Below are 23,944 nucleotides of genomic sequence, written 5' to 3'. Positions count from 1 at the left end.
GCAGCTATTTATAGTCCCCCCCACCATAAATATCAGATCACAGTGTTTTTACAAACAGCCCCTCACTTTGACCCACTTAACACTGCAAACAGCTGCACATTTTAATGATACCTATAAATTGTGTTTAAACATAAAATATGTTGCCATTTCAAACTCCTATTTAACATGTTGTTAAGGTGACCTAACTTCTCACAATGAGATCAAAAAACGAAGAAAAACCAAATTATTTGCTATGGAGGAGCGCAGGTCTTACAACCTTGCGTTTCTAGCAAAATTAGTTTAGCAATATTCAACACTCATTGACTGTAATTCTCATTCAGTACATGATTATAATTAGAGAAAGCAACTTTATTATATTGTTATGTACTGTTAGGCCATTTTGCTGTTACTGAGGTATTTGATTGGTGCCTGGAAAGCATTTCACTGAAAAAAACAGAAGGAAAAATTAAGAACTTCGCAATTTCAGAATGTTTCATCATGTGAGTGTACTTGCTGAATGAGTCTTATTGAGTAGGGACGTTATCATGCATAGCAGACTTATGGAGAAAAATGTAGTGTGCAAAGATCAAATTGACCATGCACTACATTTCTATTAATTGATAGAAATTCTCGACTCTAATTGCTTTTTCTACGTCAACTCCATAATTTCTGATGGCTAAAAACTGCAGTTTGTAACCATTTGGTCCTGAAGCAAGAGAAAACATTTTGTCACTTTGCACTGTAGTACCTACTTGAAGAAAAGTATAACCAAACATCATGTCATGCTCTATTAACAGACATTCTTGACAGTTTGTCAAATGCAGGCATTATGTTTATTTTCATACACCCAAACACTATTATGCAGTAAGTCTCCAGCAATATTTAATCTTGTCTCAGTCATCAAGCTGGCACAGCATGGCCACGCCACGCTTAATCCAGTGCTGCGGGGGCTTGCTTGTGGGCAACATCATGGAAATGACAAAATTAGTGGAGTGTCCTGTAGTAGAGAGAGTCCCCTTCCTCTCACTGGTCTTATAGAGAGGGCAAACATACAGTCGTTCAGGCCCATTGACGCTCTTCTTCTCAGCTGTGTCCGAGAGACGTGAACAAAGTAAAGAAGAAACAAAAAAAAACAGTAAGGACAAAGACAACGAAACAATTAAAATAAATAGAATAATATGGGTTTGTTAAAAGAACTTGAAACATAAAGTGTCTTTAAAAAGCATTCACACCCTTGGAACTTTTCACATTTTTACTTGTTACACCCACTAACATTAATTTAATTTAATTCATGTAATAGACAAACCAAAGATGGTACATTTGCACTATATATTAAAAAAAATGGCTGTACATACACATACATTTACATACTGGCTCTTTTTGTCTTTTATTTTATTTCCTCTAAAGTTTGTATATTTATTCTTAATGTCTGTAAGCTGTGAGTGCATGAAACCAAAGTTAAAGTACTTGTTTGTGAACACAATCTTGGCCAATGAATCTGATCCTGATTAATGTGAAGAGGAAGGAAAATGATACCAAGTTTTCAAAATTATTTTACAGATAAAAAGTGTGATGTGCATTAATTTCAGCTATTCTGCAAAGAAGAATAGCCAAAACTGAATTTGCTCTATAGATTTATAAAGCTTTAAGATGCATACCTTGAAGACTTGAAGCTTTAATTGTAGTGAAAAGTAGTTTTATGAAGTATTAACTCAGTGAGGGCTCAATACAAAAGTATATTACACTTAGATTTTAATTTATAAAAAATATTTAATACCCAAGTATCATTTACCTTCCACTTCCAAATTATACACTACTTTATGTTGGTCTATCACATAAAATCCCATTAAAATACACAAAAATATATTTTGGGTTGTAAAATTACAAAATTTGAAAAAACCAAGGGGTATAAAAACACTATATTTAAGACATAAATTATAATCCTGAGACTGGAAACAGGTAGATTAAGGTCAGACTTACTAGGTTTTATCCAAATGATGGGCATGGAGTCAAACAGTATTTTTGGGTACTGCTCAGCCAGAACTCCACTGATGATGAAAAGATAGACAAAAACGTTTTATGTTTGCTTGCATAAACTAAAGATGTCACATTATTTCAAGTTCCCAGACAATACATTTATAAATATGATGCAGCGAAAAATGTCACTCAGTAATCTACATAAGATCTGTAAAGATTTGCACAGTGTACAAATAAAAGTACTTGAGACACCACAGGAAAAAGCTGCAGGAGATCCTCTTCAGTTTGCTGGTCAGCCTCATGCCTCACTCTGACAAGTGAACCGTATTGACTAAATTTTGATATGGCTACAAGTGAACCGTATTGACTAAATTTTGATATGGCTAGTAGTCTGTGATCGATTTTCAGGCAAAAACAACACAAAACTCTATCAGTGAGATTTTCATTCCTATATACCTTGCTCTGCAGTTCTATGTATTTATTTGAAGTTTCTTGGTACACATCCTATCCGACTTCTAAACCAGCTAATTACATCTACCTTTCTCTGTCCCACCGAGCTCCATCGAGGAACAATCCGTTAATGTAAACACCATCCTCAGGCGCCATCTCTGACGCATCCATCGGAAGAACCTGGAGGATAAAACCATAGGACAAGTCCTTGTCTCAGAGCAAAAAGAATTCATTTTTGCCTCGTGAAAACACTGTGGGTGTTTTATACCTCAAAATCAAAACCTAAAAGATCAATGGGGACCTGGTACTTCCTGGCGTAGTTCTGCATTGCCCCAGTTAGGAAGGCCTGGGTAAAGAAGAAGCCAGACAGCCAGAACACATTGGGCTTTTTGGTTTCATACCAAACCTACAGGCAGACAAAATAAAAGTGAAAATAGAATAAATATTGACAAAACCGCAAAGTGCTTATAGTACACTCTTGTGTAAATAAAATTTGCCATATGCAAGTGTTTTTGAAGGATAATAAAATTTCCTCACTTGTAAAAACTTAAGCCTAGCAAGAAAGTCATTGATGTAACTGCCCAGCGGCTTCAGGCTTGGGTAGGAGCGCTTTGCCCATCTCTCTGGGACTTTGCCGACAATCAAACTGCCTGAAACAGCCTCAAGTTCTGGGTCCATCACCACCAAGCCCTTAATAGCTTTTAACAGGTTCTGTAGACTCACACGAATGGTACTGCATAACCTAAGAAACCAAATCAGGAGTTTCAGTTGCTTGGACTGATTGGAGATTTTAGTTGATAGTTAAGTGCTATTCATTGTTCATACGTGTTATAGCGCTCCATCTCTTGGACAAGGACTGTGTTCATACTTTCTTCATAGAGGACTGGGAACTTTAAGAGAGCTGCTTCTGTGTCAAAATTATTCGGAAGCTGGGAATAAAAGAGCAAATATGTAGATCGTAATTATAGGTTGTCTCCATAATAAAAGAACAAAAAAATTCTAATTAAAAACCTTTATGCACTGCTGCCAGTTGTTTCTGAAACGTGACTCAATGACACTGCACTAGACTAAACAGTAATGTCCTCATGTGTTTTAATTAAGTAAAGTCATGTTTCACCTCTTCTTTACAAACATCAGTTAGCAGTGAAGTCAACCAAAACTAGAAAAATCTATCAGAGGTAGAGAGCAACATCCACACTTTTTCAGACTTTCTGCAATGATCCTAAATCCATCTATAAATGTGACAAATGCATTAACAAACCAAAAATAACCATGTCCATCAGTCTGTATAAAGTGTACAACTGTACACACCCATTGTTCCCATAATTCACATCAAGACATTAAAAAATAAATGTTTCAATTGAGTAACAGGCCTAAAACAAAAGGAGGATTGCTGCTATCTGATTATGGTTTTGAAATTTGCAATACATTTTTAAATAAACCCTTTATTAATTGCTTTAGTAACAATTAAAAGTGCCTTTTATTATTGTTCCTCTTAACTTGCCAACACTAAGCAATGGCACTGGCATCTTTGCAAGAAGGTATTCCTTCTACTAAATAGCATTTACATTAACTATGTTTAAATAATCAATTACTTGGTTTTATTTATTTTTGCAGTTGTTGACCTTTATATTTGAAGTTTTGCAATACTTGAAAGGAAAACAATAAACATCTAAGAATGAAAGAGGAGTTTATATGGGTTTATACCTGTGTAAGGATGTCATTGGCTATGTCAAACAGGGTGGTGTCACTCCCAGAGCTGCTGCCTCCCTTTGCTCCTCCACCCTGAGTGAGCAGCAGTGAATCAAACAGCAGTTTTGTCTGCTGCAAATCTTTGGAAATGTCAACATTTTCATGCATCCCGAACACCTCTGGGTGTTGGCTGTAAGGAAGATTCTGAAACACAACATCATAGTTACTCACTCAGAAGCTTTGGGAGAAAAAGAGGAAAACATTTCCCAACTTTGGAGAATTATTTACCTTAATAAACAGAACATAATCTTCATAGCTAGATTTGGGTGGAGCAAAGTATTCACCACTGGGTGAGAAAAGGTAGTGAAATGTCTCAATAATGTCTTTGTTGTAGAAATCAGCCAAGATCGTCATCAGGAGCCGCCGATCCCAGTCATCTGTGACACGGCCTCCATAGTTACACTCTCCAGTCAGATATGTTATGGCCTCCAAGGGCACCTCCTCATATTCATTTATAAACAGCTACAGAGAAAAGAAATAAAGGATGTTTTGGATTTTGTGACAGGAAAAACTCCATAGCTAAAACTGAATAAAATACCTGGAGTTGTCTGATGCTTATCCGGAGGTCAGACTCATTGAAGCCATAGGGTATATTCCAACCGAGCGGGCCAAACTTTTTCCTCTCCTGAACAAGTGCATGGAAGAAGCACAATCCGTACAGAAGTTTTTCCCAAATCTAATGAAGAAATCCACAAGTTATAAAAGGCCCACACAGGTGGATTTTAATTCATAAATTTGAAACTAACTCACCAGCTCCTTCTTGGAGCAGTTACTGAAGAAGTTTGGGTCGGAAATAGGGTCTGACAAGTAAGACTGCAGGAGGTTGAGACGGAGTCCTGTAGGGGACTCATTGGTCATTTTCACCCCATTCTGAAGGATGGTCACTGGAAACTGATTCCAAAAGTAGAAACAGATCTTTTATGGCCTGACCTTTTTCCACTATATTATAATGTGATAAAAGTTTGGCATAACTAGGAATGGGTACCGAACTCGGTACTTTCCGTCAGTACTACCGAGTACCGATTCAAGTAAAATCAAACGGTACCATATTTCGGTACATAAATGCATCATTGTGACACTGAGGGAGTGGAAGAATAGGCGATTTTCCATGCCGGAAACAAACACAGCATTGCACGCACAAGAGCGTAATGACGTCAGTAGCCGCTGGTACTGTCAACAAAGCATGCATGGCTGATGTGCTCGAAAGTATGGCTCCACTTTCCAAAATGCAATGCAGTTTATGCTCGCTGGAATATTTGTGAGGCAATGTGCAAGGCCATCGCCGGGAATACTTCTAATCTGAGGAAGCACCTGTAGCGTTTCTCCTACCATTATCCAAGGGGGTGCCTAGCCCCCCCATGAGGATCACAGCATGTAGTAATAGTACGTTTTAACAGCTAAATGAATTCATTTTAACACATCACGTCGTAAGCGATTTCTGTCCCTGTGTCGTCGCTACTCTACTTTCTATGACCAAACTTGACAAAAGTTGGACGAAAACACTCCTCATACTCTGTGTCACCAAGGCTAACACACTGAGTTACGTGCGCTTGCACGCAGGTGAACACACGCTCCTGACAGCGGACAGAAAAACATGCCGCTAAAACCTAGAAAGCAGGCAAGGATGTCTGCGGTTTTAAAAAGTGCCAAAAAAGCATCAAAACTAAATTTGGTGCTTTTTAAAACACCAGATATCCTTGCATGCTTTATAGGTTTTAAAAAGTGCCAAATTTAGTTTTGATACTTTTTTTGCGCTATTTAAAACCTAGTAAGCATGGAGATCTACGGCTACAACTCCATGCGAGCAGCAGCAGGGCTAACTCTCCTACTCCTGGTACATATGGCGAAGGTAGAAGTACACAAAATAGCCCAAGTGTGTCATGCCGTGCCCCTGACATGCAGCAAAAGCCCAATCACCACCGAATAAGCGTTTTTGACCTGGCTTTGCAGTCGGAGGTGAAATTATCCCCCTGGATCTATAAGACTGAGCTTGGTAATTTAATACATATGATAGATAAAGAAAAGAAAAAGAGATGGAAAGAGACAGACACAGATAAAAGATATGATAAAGAGACAGAAAGATGGAGAGTTATAGAAAGAAAAAAGATAGATTTAGACATAATATATAAATACAGGGGCTGCACAGTGGTGCAGTTGGTAGCACTGTTGCTGTGCAGCAAGAAGGTCCTGGGTTCAATTCCCAGCTGGGTGTCTTTCTGCATGGAGTTTGCATGTTCTCCCCTCAGTCCAAAGACATGACTGTTAGGTTAATTGGTCTCTCTAAATTGCCCTTAGGTGTATGAATGAGTGTGCATGGTTGTTTGTGTGTAAATAGAAAATAAAAACAAGATACAAATAATGTTTGTATCATTGTACTATGCATTATATGTGTATTTTTGATGTATAAAATGATCCACTGGGATAATCATCTGGACCACAGCCCAGCCAGGACTTCCAAAATTAGGCTTAGGGGTTTTAATGTGAGGAGTCTGTTCACGTCACATGTAGTGCTTACTCAGCTCCGGTCATACCTGCTCATAAGCAGGGATGAAAAAAGTACGTACCGATATACAAAAAACAATAATGGAAATGCTCGCAAAGTGGGCCGATGAGAGTGGAGCCCGGGTAAATAGAACCAGTGGAAAAGGGGCATTAGCCTGTTAGCTTAGGTGGACGGCCATGTCTTGGTTGGTTGGTTGGTCTGCCCTTGTCCCGTACTCTTTTTGTTTTTAAATGATGTATGGAACTGTGCTCTGTTGTTATGATCTGACCCTGATTTAAACCTTTTCACAACTTTTTCTCTGACCTCTCTGGTGTGTTCCTTGGTTTTTTTATGTAAATGTTCGTCCACCAAGATTTAGAACAAACCTCTGAGGCATTTACAGAAAAGGTGTGTTTATACTGAGAATAAATTACACACTGGTGGCCTTTTTGTACTCACTAGGGGACTTCATGGAAGACACCTAGACATGGAATTTTTTTATTCACTATAGAGCAAACGGGGCTGAAAAGACAAACACTGCTCTTTTCAGACTTTTATTTGTAAAAGATATTAAACAACATGCATCCTTTTTAATTCAACACTTTCCTTTCACATAAAATCCTTAAAAACACATGGAGGTTTTTGGTTTTCACTGTGACAAAATGTGCAAAAGTTTAAGGGTTATGAATACAGTCACAAGGCACCGTGCATGTATTGAGTGAACCGTTACCTTAGATGAAGGGTAACTTGTGAGCCAGAGGCGAAAATCTTGGTGGCATGTTGCAGAGCTGAAGTTCTCGCAGATTTTTTCCAGGCTTGACATCCATGAAACAGCCAAGTGACAGTTCTGCAAACACACCCATGTTCCATCTTGCATGGCTGATGAAATCATTCTAGCAGCTATGGGCCCCTGACCTTGACCCAGAGAGATAGACTGGAACTTGTTGCTGCTCATTTTCTTGTCATTGGCAAACTTCAACAAGCCTACAGGAAAACATAGTTATTTTTAACAAGGATACGTGATAAAAAGCTTACTGAAAATCCTTCATTATTACTGAAAAAACTTACTAGCCATGGGATCAGCTCCTGGAGAAAGCACAAACACAAGTGGGATGGTGGAGTTGGAATCCAGATAGCTCTTACCCAAGTCAAAGGGAGGAGGCTGGACAAATTTCTTCCCCAGATTGCAAGATACATATTTAGTCATAGCTGGTAACATCTTATCAGGTCTGAGACATCGAACAATGATCATTTTCTGCAGGTTACTGAGTCGGTCACCCCAAGGTGCAGGCAGGGGAACACTGCAGGGCTCTTTGCTGTCATAAACAGGCTTAAAGTCACCCGAACTCTTGATGAAAGCCTCTCTGTGCAGTTAACAACAAGCAAATTCATTATTTACAAGACAGAAAACAACAAGCTGCAAATGTAGAAAGAAACAACTACCAATATATTTGGTCGAACAAGTACTGCTTTTTACTTTATGCCTTGTAATCCAGGCAGCTCATTGGCTCTGCAGATTTCATCCCAGCTCTTGTCCTGCAGCCAGCTGGGGTCTGGGTTAGCAACAGTGTTTTGCAGACCAACTCCACCCGTCAGCAGGAACATGAATTCTGACTGTTCAATCTCCCCCTTCGCTCTGACAAAGTATTGTAATAGATGCAGAAATACACAAACAAATATATCATACATACAGTATATCTACAATGTATGTTACAAAAAAAGCAAAACAAAAAACTGTTGCTCCTTTACTTACAGGAGCAAATTGCAGCAGAGGAGGAAGGAGAAGAGCAGTTTGTCCTTCTCAAAGAGAGACCGACAGATGTTGCAGTACAGGTTGTAGGTGAAATGATCAATTAAATACTGAAGTTTTCTCTCCAGAATCTTGGACTTGTTACTAATTAGTAAAAGAATAATATGACTAACTTTAGATGAAAAAAAAAACAATGTGAGAATTTTTAATGCATACCATATTTTCTTTAAATGTAGTGACTAAGTCTTCAAAGACCGATAAAGTTTAGTTTTAATGAAACTGTTTTGTTTTTTTTCCCTTCAAGTGCAATGTTAAAATGGTGTAAAATCAAATGTTATGTATATGCTATTAATTGATTAGGCACAATTTGTGGAGCTTTGTAATTAAACAGTTTAAAATATTTTAAGTCATAACACAATAAAACTACTCTGGATGATTTGTTGCCAAATATAAAAACTAATTCATGGTCTAATGCCAGTTAACTGATTTTGTGTATGAATCATCACTGAGTATACTTAGATTGTGTTATGTGCACACTAAGGGCAACATTTTCCATTGAACTGTTCTAAAAACCACAAGATGCCAACAGATTTGTTTCAATGTGTTCCTGTTTTTGAGAAACTTAATCATTTTCACGTATATTACCCACCTGTCTTTTATGGAGTTGATGTAGAGATTGACAAACCAGCTGAGAGAGTACTGATACATAGGCTCTATGTTGGTCAAATCAGCAATACTGAAGAACAGGATGGATGAGTGCTTTGCAATAGGTCTGTAACCCTCTCTAGACTCTGCAATCTTGATCTCTGTTTTTTCTGCAATCTTGGAAATATGAAAACACCAAAGGGATCATTAATGGCATATCAGAATCATACAATTCACAATATTGATCTGGTTTTTAAGTATAGTTCATACCTGCTGTTTCTTGGTAATCTCATTGGACATGATCTTTGCAGAGTCTAGAATCTGAATAGCACTCTCATCCTCCAGGATATTCCCCTTAGACGACTGCAGAGTTTCAAGGATTTTGTCTTCAATTTCCTTAAGCTGCCTCTTATTGTCAGCTGACTGCAGAATCAATGCGTTTCTCTCCTCTTCCAGCTCTGGCCTGTTGTACACAAGAACAAATCGGTGGTGTTACAAGCTAAATCGCTGTTTTTAAAGAGATAGCTCAGAATTTCTGAAGTAAGGTACTTTTAAAAGAGTGTATGCAAGTAATATCTTACCTGCAGCAAAAAACTCATTGCATCTTTATACTATATATCATCCACCTTCCTAATATAATAATTAGAAAGGTGGATCTCCAAGGCCAAGACCAAAAGTGGACTTCCACCATCCTTAAACAACTGCATCTCTAAAACATCACAGAACATTAACAGAATTTTGTAACTCTTTAAAATCATTGTCACATTTGTAATTGGTGGTTATTTACACAGAGTTACTTATTATTTAGGTAGGAAGCAGTGCGGAGGAAGATAATTCACAAAGGAATTATCTTCCTTTGTGAAACACGTACTGAAAACAAAACAATTTGCTCAGTATAACTGTTAATGAAAGCAAAGCGGAGTAAAAATCTAAAATATATTAGTGGTTTAAGGCAATGATATTTCACAGTTATTTTTACTTTCTTTCTGCTTTAATTAGGTAGTTACTCCGACCAGAAAATCTTTACATTTTTTGTTTTCAGCATGTGTTTCACACAGGAATATCACGTGTGGCACGCTGCCTCATTCCTCCATTTTCTGAGAAAATAATAATAATCAGCTCCTGTGTAAATAACCACCCAACGCAAACATGATGATGGTTTAAAAGGTCCATAAAAGAGCATTTGCATAAACCAATTTGACATTTTTTAGACTGGAGCTTTTAAAACAGCACAGAAGTGCGCTTTGGTCTCTGGCGTTCTTGGATTAACTGTTAGCTCCAGCCTCTGGGACCAACTAATCTGGATTTAGACTAAGTTGCCTTTAAGTTGGATATTAACTGCTTATCACCTTTTGACAGAACCCCAAAAATCCAGACTTTTTCCTTTAACATATTCCAGCGCTGTTAAAAAATAGTGGCCATTTAATGCTACCTCTCCTTAGCAACCACAATCCCCAGCAACTGGTCCTCCAAGCCCTCTGGTGTGATCATGAAATTGAGGAGAGACACTTTGGTGGCCAGTTCTGGCAGGTAGTGTGGGTTCCTGAGCTTGGTGGTGATGTAGAAACGGAAATCGGCTGAATACTCGATGAAACTCTCACCAATCCGGATGCAATCTACACCACCTATGTAAAAACAAGATGTTTGTAAATTTCACTTTGTAATTTCAAATCAGTTTGTTCTGTGGTAGTCTTTCACACAGTGAGGTTCGTGCCACCTTGTTTGAAGGTTTGTTTAAGCAGCAGTGGTTCCAGGGAAGGGTCCAACTCTTCTCCTACATTTTCCAGCAGTAAGGGTGTTCCAAACTGGATGCAGTTTTCTAAGGTTCTTATGTAGTCCCCATCTGTTAGCTTGATTACACTCAGGTTATTGTCCTTCTCTGAATTCTTCACCCACCTGTTGGCTTGACCCTGAGGATCAATCATTAAAGGCCTACAAGTAAATCAAGGATAAACATTTTGTTAACATTTAACCAGAAAATATTTATTTTCAAACTACTTTTAAATAAAAAATGTTGATATTTTTAGCAATAGATCACAGAAACAAGGAATTACCATCTGCGTGAATTACTGACAATGACACCATTGTCAATGGAGAAAGAGTCGCTGGGAAGGCCTGCAATGTTCCAAGCTCGGATTTTTATGGGATCTCCCAGAGTTTTGCAAAGAGAAAAGTCATCTGATGATGGAATTTTCTTGGACTGGTCACATTTAATTAGGAAAAAAGAGAAACAACCAGGAATTAAAAATATACAAGCAGAAAAAGTGGGGACCAAAAGAATAAAGAGGAGACTATTACTTGACAGAGACTGGTCCAGTACTTAGTGCAGTTCTGTCTGAAGCCAGAAGTAAAAGCCCCCAAGTAGGCAATGACACCGGCGGAAATGAGAACATCTCCAGTCAAGTTGTCATATGTGTTCTGCAGGTCATCGGCTGCTTTTGACCATCTAAGAGATCAACACATCACGGAACAAATCAACTGTATGCTTTCATGACAACTGGAAAAAATACAAGAGTAAACACTCTGCCTCATCATAGTGACCTCGTCTTCTCTCCACCAAGACCTCCGATCAGTTTTTCAGCCCTTTCCAGCTTCTTGGCACACAAATCCACCTGGAATTCCAGCTGAGCTTTCTCCTCTGTCTTCTCTTCAAAGGTTTGCTGAAGCGCGGCTAGCCGGTCCTCGACATCTTTTAACTCAGCTCTCTTCTGGTCTAACAGGGCCCTGGTGATAGCAAGGGACTCCTGTGCCTCTGCAAGACTCTGCTTCTTTGGCGCAACAACCTAAAACCAAACAGGTTAATAAATGAGAACATGCATGCAAGCCTTTAGAAAAAGTAACAGAGGACCAAAAGCACTACACCTTTGCCACTCTATCATAAACCTCTATTGCTTTGATCCACTTGCAGAGGCCTTCTGCTGCAGACGAGGCTTTAGCCACTTTGCTGGGGTCAAAGTCAGGATTAGTCATGTACTCATTCCGGATTTTTTGCATCACTGAGACCTGGAATCCAGCAATCAGCAGGTTGGTCAAAACAGCATTAATTTTTAAGACATTATTTTAAAAACAATATTTAATTAGAGTCATTTTATCACACTTACTGGAATGTTGTCTTTATTATAGTCTTTGAGGTCTCGTAAAAAGTTCATATCACCCAGTAGTTTCTTGCTTGGACCCCAGTAATCAAGAACCTAGGTCATAAAAACCATCAGTATACAATAAAAAATTGTCAATTATGGCATCTTTGAAAGCTATTTGAATACTCTGTCTGACCTTTTTTCCAGTCCCAGCTGGATCAGCTATCTTATCTGGTTTTATGTCCTTCATCACACATACAGCTGCCATCACCAGCTTCACTCCTGAGGGGGGATTTTTCATTGACTTCACAATAGTGACATCAGCGGGCTGAAATAACACAGACAACTTCACTTATTCTGCTTTTTTAATTTGCAATGATTTAAATGTGAAAATGACTCCTAAAAAAAAATTTAGGTGAATTGCACCAACCTTTAATGTGTCCAAGGCAGCGACAGCAGCTTCCAGAGCAGGGACGGCTTCAGCCAATTGACTCTCACACTCGTTTTTCAAAGCCTGACCTTCATTGGCTTTTATAGTTGCTGCCTCTTCATCAACTCGCACAACTTTACTTTTGGCTTCTACTTCAACTGATTCCTTTTCAATCACCTGTTTAATCCCATATAACATTCATATTTATATTCAAGCACAGGGCCTTTCAAAGTATTCGTGTCCCTTAAACATTTTTTTAATTTAGTAATAGTAGAACCACACAGTCTACTGTGTTTTGTTGGGAATTAAATTGATAGATTCTTAAGTAGGTTTCTTTTAATCTGAAAAGTGTGGCTTGCATATGAATTCAGCCACTCTGCATCAATATTTCGAAAAACCACAGTTAGAGGCAAGTCCAGCTCCAGGTCTTTGGGCAAATGTCTCTGGTAGCTTCATTTGCTTTAATCTAAACCATTTCATTGTAGCTCTGATTTTTGGATGCCAAACTGAACAGTCCACTGTGAGAGGTCCAAAACTATGATTTCATTCGTTCAGCTACATTAGGATTAAATGCTTTTATTTTGACCGAAGTAAAGGACCAGATATTTTTACATTATGATGCAAATCCGGCTAGAAACTCACAGAGAAGGTTGCTACTGTTTTCTATCACAACCATATCATTTAATGTTACCTGTAGCTCAGGTGAAAGTCCCTCATCAAGACCCTGAAGATGCTCAATAGAGCCTCATGTCTTGCTGGGTGAATCAGTGATTAGCTGTAACTTACAATTAGCCAATTCCGAGTCAGCATTCAGGTTTTACCGCTATCTTCTCCTGGGTTATACCGCTCTGCTTCCACCTGTTCCTGAGCGCACACATGCTCCAGGCTCCCACTCTCCGGCTGGCTCTGTGGTTGCTCTGAAATGAGCTCTGTTTGAGGCTCTCAGTGTAACTTTTCAGGTAATGAAGAAGGCAGGTCAACCTGGAGTAAACTGCTGTTCTGGACTTCTCCAGAATGGAGTCCATCTCTGGCTGTGCACGTAGTTGCACATTTGTGGAGCTGCGAGTGCGCAAATAACTATTTTTTGTTTTTTCCTTTTAACTCATTGTCAGGTTAGGTGGAGCGGGACGTGATTATATGGAACACAATTGAAACAATTTGATTGTTTTTAAATAAGAATGTGAAGTCCAATACCATTTTGTGGTTGCATCTTTTTAATACTTCTAAATTACTTCTATCAAGAAGTCGGGGCTGTTCAGAAAACATCCGGAAGCCCAGGTCTAACTACGCGCCTGATTACAATGACCCAAAACATACCCGTAAATCCACCAAAGACTGGATGAAAGCTTGGAAATAGAAAATGCTCCGGATTCATCAAAACCCAAATCTTAATCTTATGAGGTCCTATGGTGCGACTTCCAACACGATGTAAATGCTGAAGTGAAGAGTGGGGCAAACTTCCCTGAGACCAACGGTAGTGAGACCAAGAAGGTAGGGTGTCCTAACTTTTTCTAAAAGTTGAGAACATATTTTCGTTCTTATATGGTTTTTTTATATATATTTTTATATCTTTTGTTTAATGAGTAAAACCAGGTAAATTTGTTTGTGTTTGTGATTGGTGGTTACCTTCATCATTTTGGTGTTGTCTATCTTTGCCTTTTCAAGTTTGGGTTGTAGATCTACCAACTCCTTTTTCATTTCAGCAACCTTCACAAAGAGAGCACACCTATAACCTATTTCCATCATTGACTGTTGAAAGACCAGAAAATGAGAAAAGCAAAACACATCTGGTAAAACCTGTATTTGTTCACATACCTGAGATTCAGCAAAGGCTAGTTTATCCAGACCATTTGTATACCTCTGTTTTGCCTTCATGACAGTGTTTCTCTGCTGCGTCAGGAGTTGATGAAACGTTGCGATCAGCTCCAGGTAGGATGTGGGAGTAACATAATTAGCACGCCCTTGTTCAACTAGGAATCTAAAACAAAACAACAGCGTAACTAAACATCTTCATTTATTTCACTGAATATTCATGTTTCATATAAAAATGCCTTACTTCTGTGAGAGGTGTTTGGCAGAGGTGTGAAATGTTTTACAGATGGGTATGACCTCTTTCCTCTCATTTTCACTCATCTCTAGTGAACCCAGGAAGCAGTTCGCTACTCGTTCAAGAGCTTCTTCTGGCCATGGCTGTGAGGTCACAACAAAGAAAAATGAAACATGAATTGAAACACAGACATGAACAAATGTGAAGTCGGATTTCTGCGCCTGTTAGTTAACCCGCTTATCTAAATCTAACTTGCCTTTTTTCATGTTATCTACATAATAATTTTTTACTTTTCACAGCATGTATACTTTCTTTTATGCATTATTTAAATATTTGTTTCATTATATATGCAAAGTACCTGATACCAATCAATAGTGCAGCAGTTTATAAGAGACGGAAATTGCCGGAGACGATTTCGAAAGGCATTTCCAATAGGACTGAAGGCCACAACCACATGCAGGTTCTCTCTGCAGCGTGCAATGAAAAAGGCAAACAGAGCCAACGGGCTCAGCTCCAGATTTTTGTTACCAGCCTGAGCAATAGGACGTATCGTCTGCAAAACAGAGAGAAAAGCATTTTAAACATATATGATTAATACCTTTTGAGGATTTAAAGTAGCTTACCTCCATGATTTCTTGTTTCTCATCTACAGCAAACAGATTTGGCACCTCTCCGGTGTTTAGGACGCTGTCCACGTCTTCCAGAAAAGCCTCATCTTTGATCTGGGCATCGGTTATCAAGAACACCGTCTTCTGTCCTTTAACCCCAGCATTCTTCAACAGCATCTACAATTTTCAGCATAGTATACATAAAATATGTCATATAGTCAAACGAATGCTAAAACAAACATTTAAGTGACACATACTGCTCCTTGCATAGCAAGATTTTTACATTTTTGATGTTACAACCACAAACTTTGATGTATTGTTTTTGGATTCTGTGTGTTAAACCAACACAAGATAGTGTAAAATTGTAAAGCAGACTGAAGGTGGCAGCTCTGGCTCAGAGTGAAGAGTAGTTTTCTGCCAATAGAATAGCTGCTTCCAGCTTCCCGACGCCCATGTTGTAGCAACAGGCTAGACAAACCGTTGCCTCTCTGTGTGTTTTTTCCGATGAATGAATGTGACTTGTAGCCCTTTGGGTGGGTAGAATCACAAGAAAATAGTTATATATGTTTTGTCCATTTTCAAAATAATCCATTTCGAAGTGTTTTTTAAAAACTTGAAAAGTGTTTTCAGGGCAGGGATAAAGTTGTAAGTAAGTAAAGTTTATTTATCAAACACCTTTCACAGACACAAAGTCACAAAGCTCTGTACAACATTAATCACATTTAAGTTATACATAAAAACAAGCATAAAAAAGCACAAGAAAAGCATGTCAAAAAATCTTGGTAGAACAAAATGGTTTTCAATAGTTTTTAAAAAAACTTTCACAGCAGTCAGCTGAGTCAGCAAAGCGAAGCTGCAGGAGCAAGCTGTCCCACAATTTAGGATCCACAGACTGAATGTGAACCAGAATCTAGTGAGAACAAGGAGGTTGAGAAGTACTTTAAACTGAATTCTAAACTCCACTGGGAACCAGCGTAAAACCGGGGTGATGTGAGAGAGTTTACTAGATTTAGTAAGAAGTCTGGCTGCTGCATTATGAAAAGCTTGCAGGCATGAAATTGATGATGTCCAAACCACTAAAAGGGCATTACAGTAGTCTAAATGTGAGGAAACAAATGCATGAATAATGTTCTCAAGATCTGCTCAGGACACCATGTCTCGTGTTTTGGAAACCTTTTCGAAATGTTTCTTAAATGAAGTAGTTTCTTAAATGTGGAGTAGTTTAAAAGTTATTGAATAAAAGCCAAACAAGTCCTTTTTGCAAAAAAAGTAATGTAGAGAATAAGGCAAACATGAGGAAAAAGATGCTCTGGTCAGATAAAACCAAAAGTGAATTTTCCAGTTACTATACAAAACACAAAAACATCATGATATAGAGATGTTTTTCTTTCAACAGGGACAGGAAAGCTGGTCAGAGTTGATGGAAAGATGGATAGGTCTAAAAAAGACAATTACCATTAGTCAAAGACTTGAATCTAGTGTAGAGGTTAATCTCTCAGGAGTATCTTGACCCTAATATATATAATTGAATGATTTAGATCCAATCATAGTCATATTAAAATGATCCAATCAAAGTCCAGGGTTAATCGAATTGAGAATCTGTGGGAAGACTCAAAAATAAATTTTCACAGACACTCTTCATCCAAGCTGACAGAGCTGAACCTATTTTGCAAAGCGAAATGGTCAGGAATTTCAGTCTGTAGATGTCTAAAGCTGGTAGAGACAGACCCTAAAAGATTTGCAGTTGTAAATGCAGCAGAACCTGATGATACAAAGTACTGAGATAGAGGGGATAAATATAAATGCAGACCACACTTTTCTGATTTTCTGGTAACATGTTTTGAATTAAATATTTTTTTTGCTTCACAATTAACCACTACTTTATGTTGGTCTGTCACATAAAGTCCTGGTACATTCAAACTTGTGTCTGTACAATATTAAAATTACAAAATAAAAAAACGTTCAAGTACTATAAATAGTTTAATAAGGCACCAAATATGATAGTGTGAGACAAGAAGTGTTTTCAAAACTAATAGTCAAACCTTGAGGTCGTCCCTCCACTCTGCCATGCCGTAACTCTTAGAGATCTCAGGCTGGAACATGGTCATATGTGCCATTGATGTGGCCAGGCGGGTGATGGACTGCCGGCCGCTGCCTCCGACTCCCACAAGCAGGGTGTTGCCTCCAGGCTGCTTTAATACGCGGCTTATGCGGGACAAGTGCTCCAGTACATAGCTACATAAGGCAGAGTCATTTCTCAGGTAACTACTCCACATTTTAAATGCTGGTGAAAAAAAGACATTTACCGGAAAATGACGAGGTTCATGCGATTCTTGTGCATCTGGTTGTATTCTTCGAGACATGCTTCTACCACCTCAGCAAATGTTTCAATTGAAGGCACCTCAGCATATAAGCGCTCGTCATCCTCCAGCTCAGGGTTCATATAGTCACCAAACAGAAGATTTTGCATGTCTTCCTCTACCAGCTGCAAACAGGAGAAATACAGTGTGATCTGTCATTGATTACATTGTTTTAAATTGTAAGAACAAGAACCAGAACACCTTTTTTGTTTAATTTACTGTGTGTCTAACAAAACTGACGCCTATGAAATAATTTAAGCAAAACTGAAGCTTGGCTTACTGTGCTGCCTTGTTTCAGGTGATCAAAGACCTGGTCAAAGTTTTCTTTGAAGTGATCTTTCAGGATGCTGCTCATCAGCTTGTAGAGCCATTCTCTGTCTTGGTCATCCACTAGACGGTCGTAGTAGACACGGAAGACCTCATGGACAAACAGGCGTGTCATCGTATGTTTGTTTTCCAGAGACTCTTTCTTCAGCAGCAGGCAGCCTTGAATGACGCGGGAGAAATCTCGTAGGTTGAAAGTGTAGTGAGACTTGGCTGGAGTTGGAAGAAGGTTTTGCATAGCTTTTTTATACACCTTTAGAACATAAAAACACATAGAAAATTGTTTGAGATTTACAGAAGTGGGGGACCAAGGAAAACTAAGAGCAGAGCATGTAGTTCCTCACAAATGTATGTATCTTCTAGATTCTTTCCACCATATGTAATGTTACAACCACAAACTTCCGTATGTTTTATTGAATTGTGATAGACCAAAAGAAAGTAGTGCACAATAGCGCTACTAGCAATGGAATTCGTTTTCAGCCGTAACAAGTCCATAATTTGAAGAACCTCTTTTTGCCCCAGTTAATGTTGCATATTTCTATACCCACTTTGCACATTTAAAGACTTGCAAATTTTTCTTTGCAAAAAACTCAAGCTCAAGTCAGGTTTGGTGTAGAGCCACTGTTAAGTCCTAATTTAGGAGTTTGACTAGGCCACTCTATCACATGGTTATGCTTTCATCTAAGCCATAACAGGATTGTTCTGACCAGCTTCCCATTTCCTGCTACTTAAAAAAAACATCCCCACAGCATGATGCTGCCACCACCATGTTTTATGGTGGGGATGATGTTTTCAGGGTGATGTTCAATTTTAGTTTGCCATCAGAAATATAAAAAAAAAACTTGCAGTTTTAACAGCAGTGGAAAATGACCACAAAAAACAAAGACACGGCACATCTTTCAGACTTATATTTGTAAAAAAACTGGAAAAGCATTTATCTACTTTATAGCTATGTACTACTTTGTTTTGGTCTGTCATATAAAATCTCAACAAAATATGCTTAAGTTAGTGTTATAATGATACAAAACCTAAAAAACGTTTAAAGGGCATGGATACTTTTGCAAGGCACTGTAATTATCTGGCCTTATGCTGAAGTTATAATGATATGTCCACATGTCTTAGGAGAAACTCACTGCCATTGTAGCTGTCACTATTTGGTTGCCAACAGTAAAACATTCAGGAGGGAATGCATTGTTTTGGAGATAGAAAGCCACGATGTTGGAGAAAATGCGAACCATGGTGTCATCACTGAAGGGATTTATGCTAAAAATGTTGAAATGCCGAAGGAACCGAGAAGTCACTGCATTTCTTCCACCACCAGGGGGGCCCATTGCACAGATAAGCTGGAGGTCGACAAGAGTGATCTTGGAAGTATCCTTTATGTCGTACCTGCCAGAGAACAAAAAATGACATCTACCTATTTGAAAAGTTTATTTATTACATTTCTGTTTCTGGAACGTTTAGAACGGCCTCTAACAGTAAGTTGTTTACCAGACTCCATGGTCCATGAACTGCCGTAGAAGCTCCACAGGAGGCTGGGCCCCAAACTGTTCCAGGGCAGGCATGTTCATATCATCTACAAAGATGACACACTTTTTTCCCAATGGAGGGCCAAACACCCCTTTCCTTCTCTTATCTAACCTGGACATGATTATATTCTAGGAGATGCAACAAATGCACAATACATTTTAGAATGCTGAGAACAGGTATATTTTACTGTTAGAATAACATTGTATTTTATTGATCAATTTACATATTTCAAGAACTAAATAAACTATGGGAATCTTCAGGTCTCACATTACCAGAACTAACCTGGGTTTGGTTGGCACTTGTCCGGGCAGAAAAGTTGATAAAAAAGGGCAGAAAGCTGTCTTTGTCGAGATTGTTCATCAATTTCTCCTTCACATATACAGACTTTCCAGTGCCGGTAGGGCCAACAAACAGGGAAGGACTGTGAGATTATTTGTATGTGTAAATGAAAGCATGTTAAAGACTGTAACTTGAAATATTACACAGTGCCGGTCAGCAGTTTAACTACAACCATCATTTGCATACACTTTGGGCCTTAATGATGCATTTCAGCTATTTTCTTTTCCAAGGATGGAATAATAATAAAAAATACAGCTTCAGTTAGCTTTTAAAACAAGAATTGGGTGCAAAAGTTAGAATGTAATGTGAACTTTCTCTATTCCAAACAAGTTCAAAGTTATACATAAACCCTCACCTATATTTGGCTAAATGTCCTTTAGCAAGTTGCAGAGAACCCAGACACTGTTTCTAGCCATGAGAAAGGTCCTGGGGTAATTATGGCCAGATTTTTCACAATTGTTCTTTCTGGCACAGACTTTTACGTTTATTGGTGCAATAAACACCTTGAAGCTTGAACGAAATTTACAGTACCCCACATGGAAAAGCCAAATGTCTGACATTTTATGGTTTAAGCTATTTGCCCACAATAACAGTAGAATGTTTGGAGAATTCTAGGTGAGGCCGTAAGACTTAAGAATAAAGTAACAACTGTCAAGCATGGTGGTGGTAGCATCATGCTGAGGGTCTATTCTGCTGTCAGTTGTGACTGACACACATCAAACTGGTTTAAGAATGGCTAAAGCAAGATTACATTAAGCTTCAGGAATGGCCCCAACCTCAGCCGTATTGAAAACCTAAAAGCCATGTTCAAGCCCAAAAACAAATTAGTTTAAATGAGTATACTGATGTTAATAGTTAATTAGTGAGGTTATATGTATATATTTAAGTGTTTATGTATTATTTAGACACTTTATGGATCAACAGAAAATCAAGAATAAATTCAAACAAGTGTACATAATTCTTGTTTTTAAACTTCATTGAAGTTGTTTATTTAACCATCAGTAGACATTCATGCCCATGATGAGTTTATGCAAACGTCTGACAGGCACTGTAGATGAACTGCATATGTTTGTTGGTCAATATGACTGGAACATCTAAGAATACTAACACTCGGTGATTGATGCAGAGGTCCATTAGGTAAGTGTAGCGAACGGTGTCTATGGTGGGAACAATGATCTCCTGCACCTTTGTGTTTTTATCTCCCAAGTTGATGTTCTTAATTGCTTCATTCCAGTGAACCCATTTGCCTCTTCCTTTAAACTGTGGATGAGTTTACTATATAATTAATGTCATTTATTACAATACAAACCTTTAGAAAATAATAGCAGAATACCTCATAAAAGTAGTCATACACCAGGCCATTATAATCTATTGGACACTCCCATTTCCCAACTGTTTCAGGGATTGGACATTCCTTTATTTCTCCAGAAACTGTCACCTTGAGGAACTCACTAAACTTTTCTCTGCTGTCTGCATCACAAGCACCCCCCACAGACCATACTAGGGAGAATGCAAAAGCTGCCTGTAAGCAAAAAGAAAAAAGAAACTGATGAAGAGAACAGCAGTAGTTTTACTAAACTGATTAAAACTAAAAGGGAGGAGATGCCTTTTTTTCATAACGTTGACATCTAGAGTAAATAAGATCAGCATGATAAAGTAATTATACCATGATCCAGATGCGGATGTTTTTATCCCCTGGGTTTGTCTTCACTGGTTCAGTGAGAAGCATCTCAAACAGTCGACACAGGGACACCACAGTGTTACTGTTGTTAGTGGGAACAACCTCCTGTAAACATTGATCTACATGGTCAATTCTACACATTTGTCTTTAAATCAAGAGAAACATTTGGCTGTTGGAAAAGCTTTTGCACTGGTTGATCTGTGGCGTGCGGCTTAGTTTACCCTGCAGTGCTTGCGTAGCTTATTGATGGAAGGCGGGAGGAGCCAGTGGAAGAGCTCCAGCAGCAGGGAATGGTATTCCTGGGTCTGCAGATCATCAGGAAGAGTGTTCATCCAGGAGATCACTAACGGCTTCCAGCCTAGCTGAGATGGTTCCATGTAGATCATACCACATCGACTGACTGTGGCAGGCTGTAGTTACGGAAAATATCTATTTAAAAAGATGCTTAAATAGTACTAAATAAGACAACTTAAAGTTGACTATGTGAAAATGCATGTCAGCAAATAACAAGGAGCAGTAGCTGCATACCACTGTATTAACTGCACACTTCTAACTTACAGATGCTTGTGATAGATCCATTGCTTCAAAAATCAGACTCATCTGATTGGACATCTGAATTATCTCACCACTCATCAGGCACAACTGTGGAGAAAAAACATGTTACTCCAGAGTACGAAAACAATCTCTAAGCATGCATATTTAGTCAATTTAAACTGTGTACCTTTTTGTTGTCATCCAGCACAGTATTCATGCTCTCAATCCACAGCGTATCTATGGGGCCGTCAAAAACCACCCATTTGCGCTCTGGTGTGTCAGCCAAGGCAAACTCACGAAAGGTGTTGGCCACAATCCCATCTGTCCACTGTTAAAAAGGGAAAGCCAGTAACAGCAGCACATTATTACAGGTGTAAAAAGTACTCACCCCCCTGGAACTTTTTCTGAATTTTTTATTTTTATTTTTACTCTGCAGCTTTTTCCTTTGTAGTTGTAATGTGACAAAATGTGAAAATATGTAAGCTGTATGAATACTTTGCAAAGCACACTACATTAATGATTCAAATGCACAGAATATGCTTTCACACAGATTATCCAAGAGACAAATTTACCTCATGGGAAACCAGGTCAAACTGTCCAAAGAGCTGCCCCATAGTAATGGACTTTGGATTTAACGTCCTAAAGATGACCTTCTCCTCACCTCCATAGTCTCTCTCATTCATCAGGCTCAGAGTGTCAGCTAAGACATGCAGCACCCTTGTCTTTCCAGCAAAGGGCTCTCCCACCAGCATAAACCTGAAAAAGTCTTTCTTAATCTTAAATTGTCTTGCATGACAAAATAACATGAAATCCATGAAAAAAAAACACATGAAAACATACCCATGCCTAACTATCATCATCTCATATGTCTGGATCATCTTTTGTAAGAAGACTTCAGTTGGCTGCACGTTATGACTTTTACAGCACTCTTTAGCAGTTTCTAAGAACAGCTGACAAAAATAAAGAGAAAAACAGATAAAAACACAGATACATTCACAATCACAAGACAATATATTGAGTAAAAATATAACATATTAGACCTGGTAGTCAGCCTCAGGAAGGGAGATGCCCGGGAAAAGATCACTGGTGATTCCGTTGAACAGAGGAATGTCATGGGACAAAAACTTTGGCTCATTAACATCCTTTATGGATCTCAGTAGCTGAATGTTACAACATGAGAAAATAAAATCAAAATGTTAATAAATCAGTAAATAAGTCTAAATCAGCTGATGACTGAGGCTAACACTAAATGCATAAACAAAGGTTTATCAAACTAATTCATTTTTGCACAATTACCAGAATATCCTCATTCTCGTTGGGATACTTGAGCTTGAGGTTTCCTGCAGCCACAAGCACTGCTTTGACCGCCCTCATGCCATAATCATAGTGAAACTGGGAGGAGAGCTGCTCTGAACAAAGCCTGTAGGTCATCACAATCTTCACCGATAGCGGTTTGGCATTGAGGAAGCCGTATGAATACAGAGAGATCTCTGCGATTAGCGCGTAGTTTGGGACCATCATGGCCACAGTTCGGAACAACACCTGCAGAGAGGAAAAATATACATAAATGTTTAAATGTTACTGATTTATCTAAACGTTCTTACACGTCATTATACTGATTACAGTATGTAATATCAATATAATAAATAATGCATAATTACAGATAATATACCTTGAGGTTGTCTGGAAGTTCTGAGCGTCCTGCATAGCCGGGATTCATTGTTATGGAAACAAAGCAGTTGGGATTTAGCTTAAGCGTAGTTCCTTCAAAATCAAAGAACTCCAGCTTCTGTTCTATGGCCCTCTGAATGCACAGAACCTGCTGAGCCACTACAGACAGAACCTCCAGCTCAATACGGTTGAATTCATCAAAGCATGCCCAAGCTCCAGACGAGGCTAGGCCTTTAAAAAACTATAAATTGGATTAAAACATACATTAAAATAAAATAGTTGACACATATGCAGATAAACGTTGAAGA

General features: G+C 38.5%; 1 protein-coding gene across 1 annotated transcript in view; it reads right to left on the bottom strand.

The window, feature by feature from the left end:
- Window positions 1-789: 789 nt before the first annotated feature.
- The window catches only part of dnah12 (dynein, axonemal, heavy chain 12), a 36,557-nt gene continuing 13,402 nt past the window's right edge, over window positions 790-23,944 (bottom strand). The window contains exons 27-73 of the mRNA XM_047375719.1: window positions 23,638-23,877; window positions 23,262-23,507; window positions 23,006-23,125; window positions 22,806-22,915; window positions 22,538-22,721; window positions 22,153-22,293; window positions 21,990-22,073; window positions 21,653-21,841; window positions 21,417-21,536; window positions 21,084-21,272; window positions 20,859-21,010; window positions 19,694-19,832; window positions 19,373-19,539; window positions 19,015-19,270; window positions 17,838-18,134; window positions 17,504-17,682; window positions 17,240-17,432; window positions 15,213-15,374; window positions 14,948-15,142; window positions 14,599-14,732; window positions 14,358-14,520; window positions 14,169-14,249; window positions 12,543-12,719; window positions 12,309-12,440; window positions 12,137-12,226; window positions 11,898-12,038; window positions 11,577-11,818; window positions 11,334-11,481; window positions 11,090-11,235; window positions 10,753-10,967; window positions 10,468-10,660; window positions 9,306-9,498; window positions 9,040-9,212; window positions 8,394-8,534; window positions 8,118-8,276; window positions 7,709-8,004; window positions 7,371-7,624; window positions 4,909-5,049; window positions 4,697-4,834; window positions 4,387-4,620; window positions 4,114-4,302; window positions 3,232-3,335; window positions 2,944-3,148; window positions 2,675-2,812; window positions 2,495-2,586; window positions 1,960-2,027; window positions 790-1,066 (exon numbers count right to left, since the gene is read on the bottom strand). Coding sequence (XP_047231675.1) covers window positions 873-1,066; window positions 1,960-2,027; window positions 2,495-2,586; window positions 2,675-2,812; window positions 2,944-3,148; window positions 3,232-3,335; window positions 4,114-4,302; window positions 4,387-4,620; window positions 4,697-4,834; window positions 4,909-5,049; window positions 7,371-7,624; window positions 7,709-8,004; window positions 8,118-8,276; window positions 8,394-8,534; window positions 9,040-9,212; window positions 9,306-9,498; window positions 10,468-10,660; window positions 10,753-10,967; window positions 11,090-11,235; window positions 11,334-11,481; window positions 11,577-11,818; window positions 11,898-12,038; window positions 12,137-12,226; window positions 12,309-12,440; window positions 12,543-12,719; window positions 14,169-14,249; window positions 14,358-14,520; window positions 14,599-14,732; window positions 14,948-15,142; window positions 15,213-15,374; window positions 17,240-17,432; window positions 17,504-17,682; window positions 17,838-18,134; window positions 19,015-19,270; window positions 19,373-19,539; window positions 19,694-19,832; window positions 20,859-21,010; window positions 21,084-21,272; window positions 21,417-21,536; window positions 21,653-21,841; window positions 21,990-22,073; window positions 22,153-22,293; window positions 22,538-22,721; window positions 22,806-22,915; window positions 23,006-23,125; window positions 23,262-23,507; window positions 23,638-23,877 — 7,944 coding nt within the window. The 3' untranslated portion in view covers window positions 790-872. The remainder of the gene's footprint in view (window positions 1,067-1,959; window positions 2,028-2,494; window positions 2,587-2,674; window positions 2,813-2,943; window positions 3,149-3,231; window positions 3,336-4,113; window positions 4,303-4,386; window positions 4,621-4,696; window positions 4,835-4,908; window positions 5,050-7,370; window positions 7,625-7,708; window positions 8,005-8,117; window positions 8,277-8,393; window positions 8,535-9,039; window positions 9,213-9,305; window positions 9,499-10,467; window positions 10,661-10,752; window positions 10,968-11,089; window positions 11,236-11,333; window positions 11,482-11,576; window positions 11,819-11,897; window positions 12,039-12,136; window positions 12,227-12,308; window positions 12,441-12,542; window positions 12,720-14,168; window positions 14,250-14,357; window positions 14,521-14,598; window positions 14,733-14,947; window positions 15,143-15,212; window positions 15,375-17,239; window positions 17,433-17,503; window positions 17,683-17,837; window positions 18,135-19,014; window positions 19,271-19,372; window positions 19,540-19,693; window positions 19,833-20,858; window positions 21,011-21,083; window positions 21,273-21,416; window positions 21,537-21,652; window positions 21,842-21,989; window positions 22,074-22,152; window positions 22,294-22,537; window positions 22,722-22,805; window positions 22,916-23,005; window positions 23,126-23,261; window positions 23,508-23,637; window positions 23,878-23,944) is intronic.

This window comes from Girardinichthys multiradiatus, chromosome 1, assembly GCF_021462225.1.
Source record: "Girardinichthys multiradiatus isolate DD_20200921_A chromosome 1, DD_fGirMul_XY1, whole genome shotgun sequence".
In the NCBI taxonomy this organism is placed as follows: domain Eukaryota; kingdom Metazoa; phylum Chordata; class Actinopteri; order Cyprinodontiformes; family Goodeidae; genus Girardinichthys; species Girardinichthys multiradiatus.
Note: the sequence above shows the minus strand (reverse complement) of the source record. Positions and strands in the feature narration are given on the sequence as shown.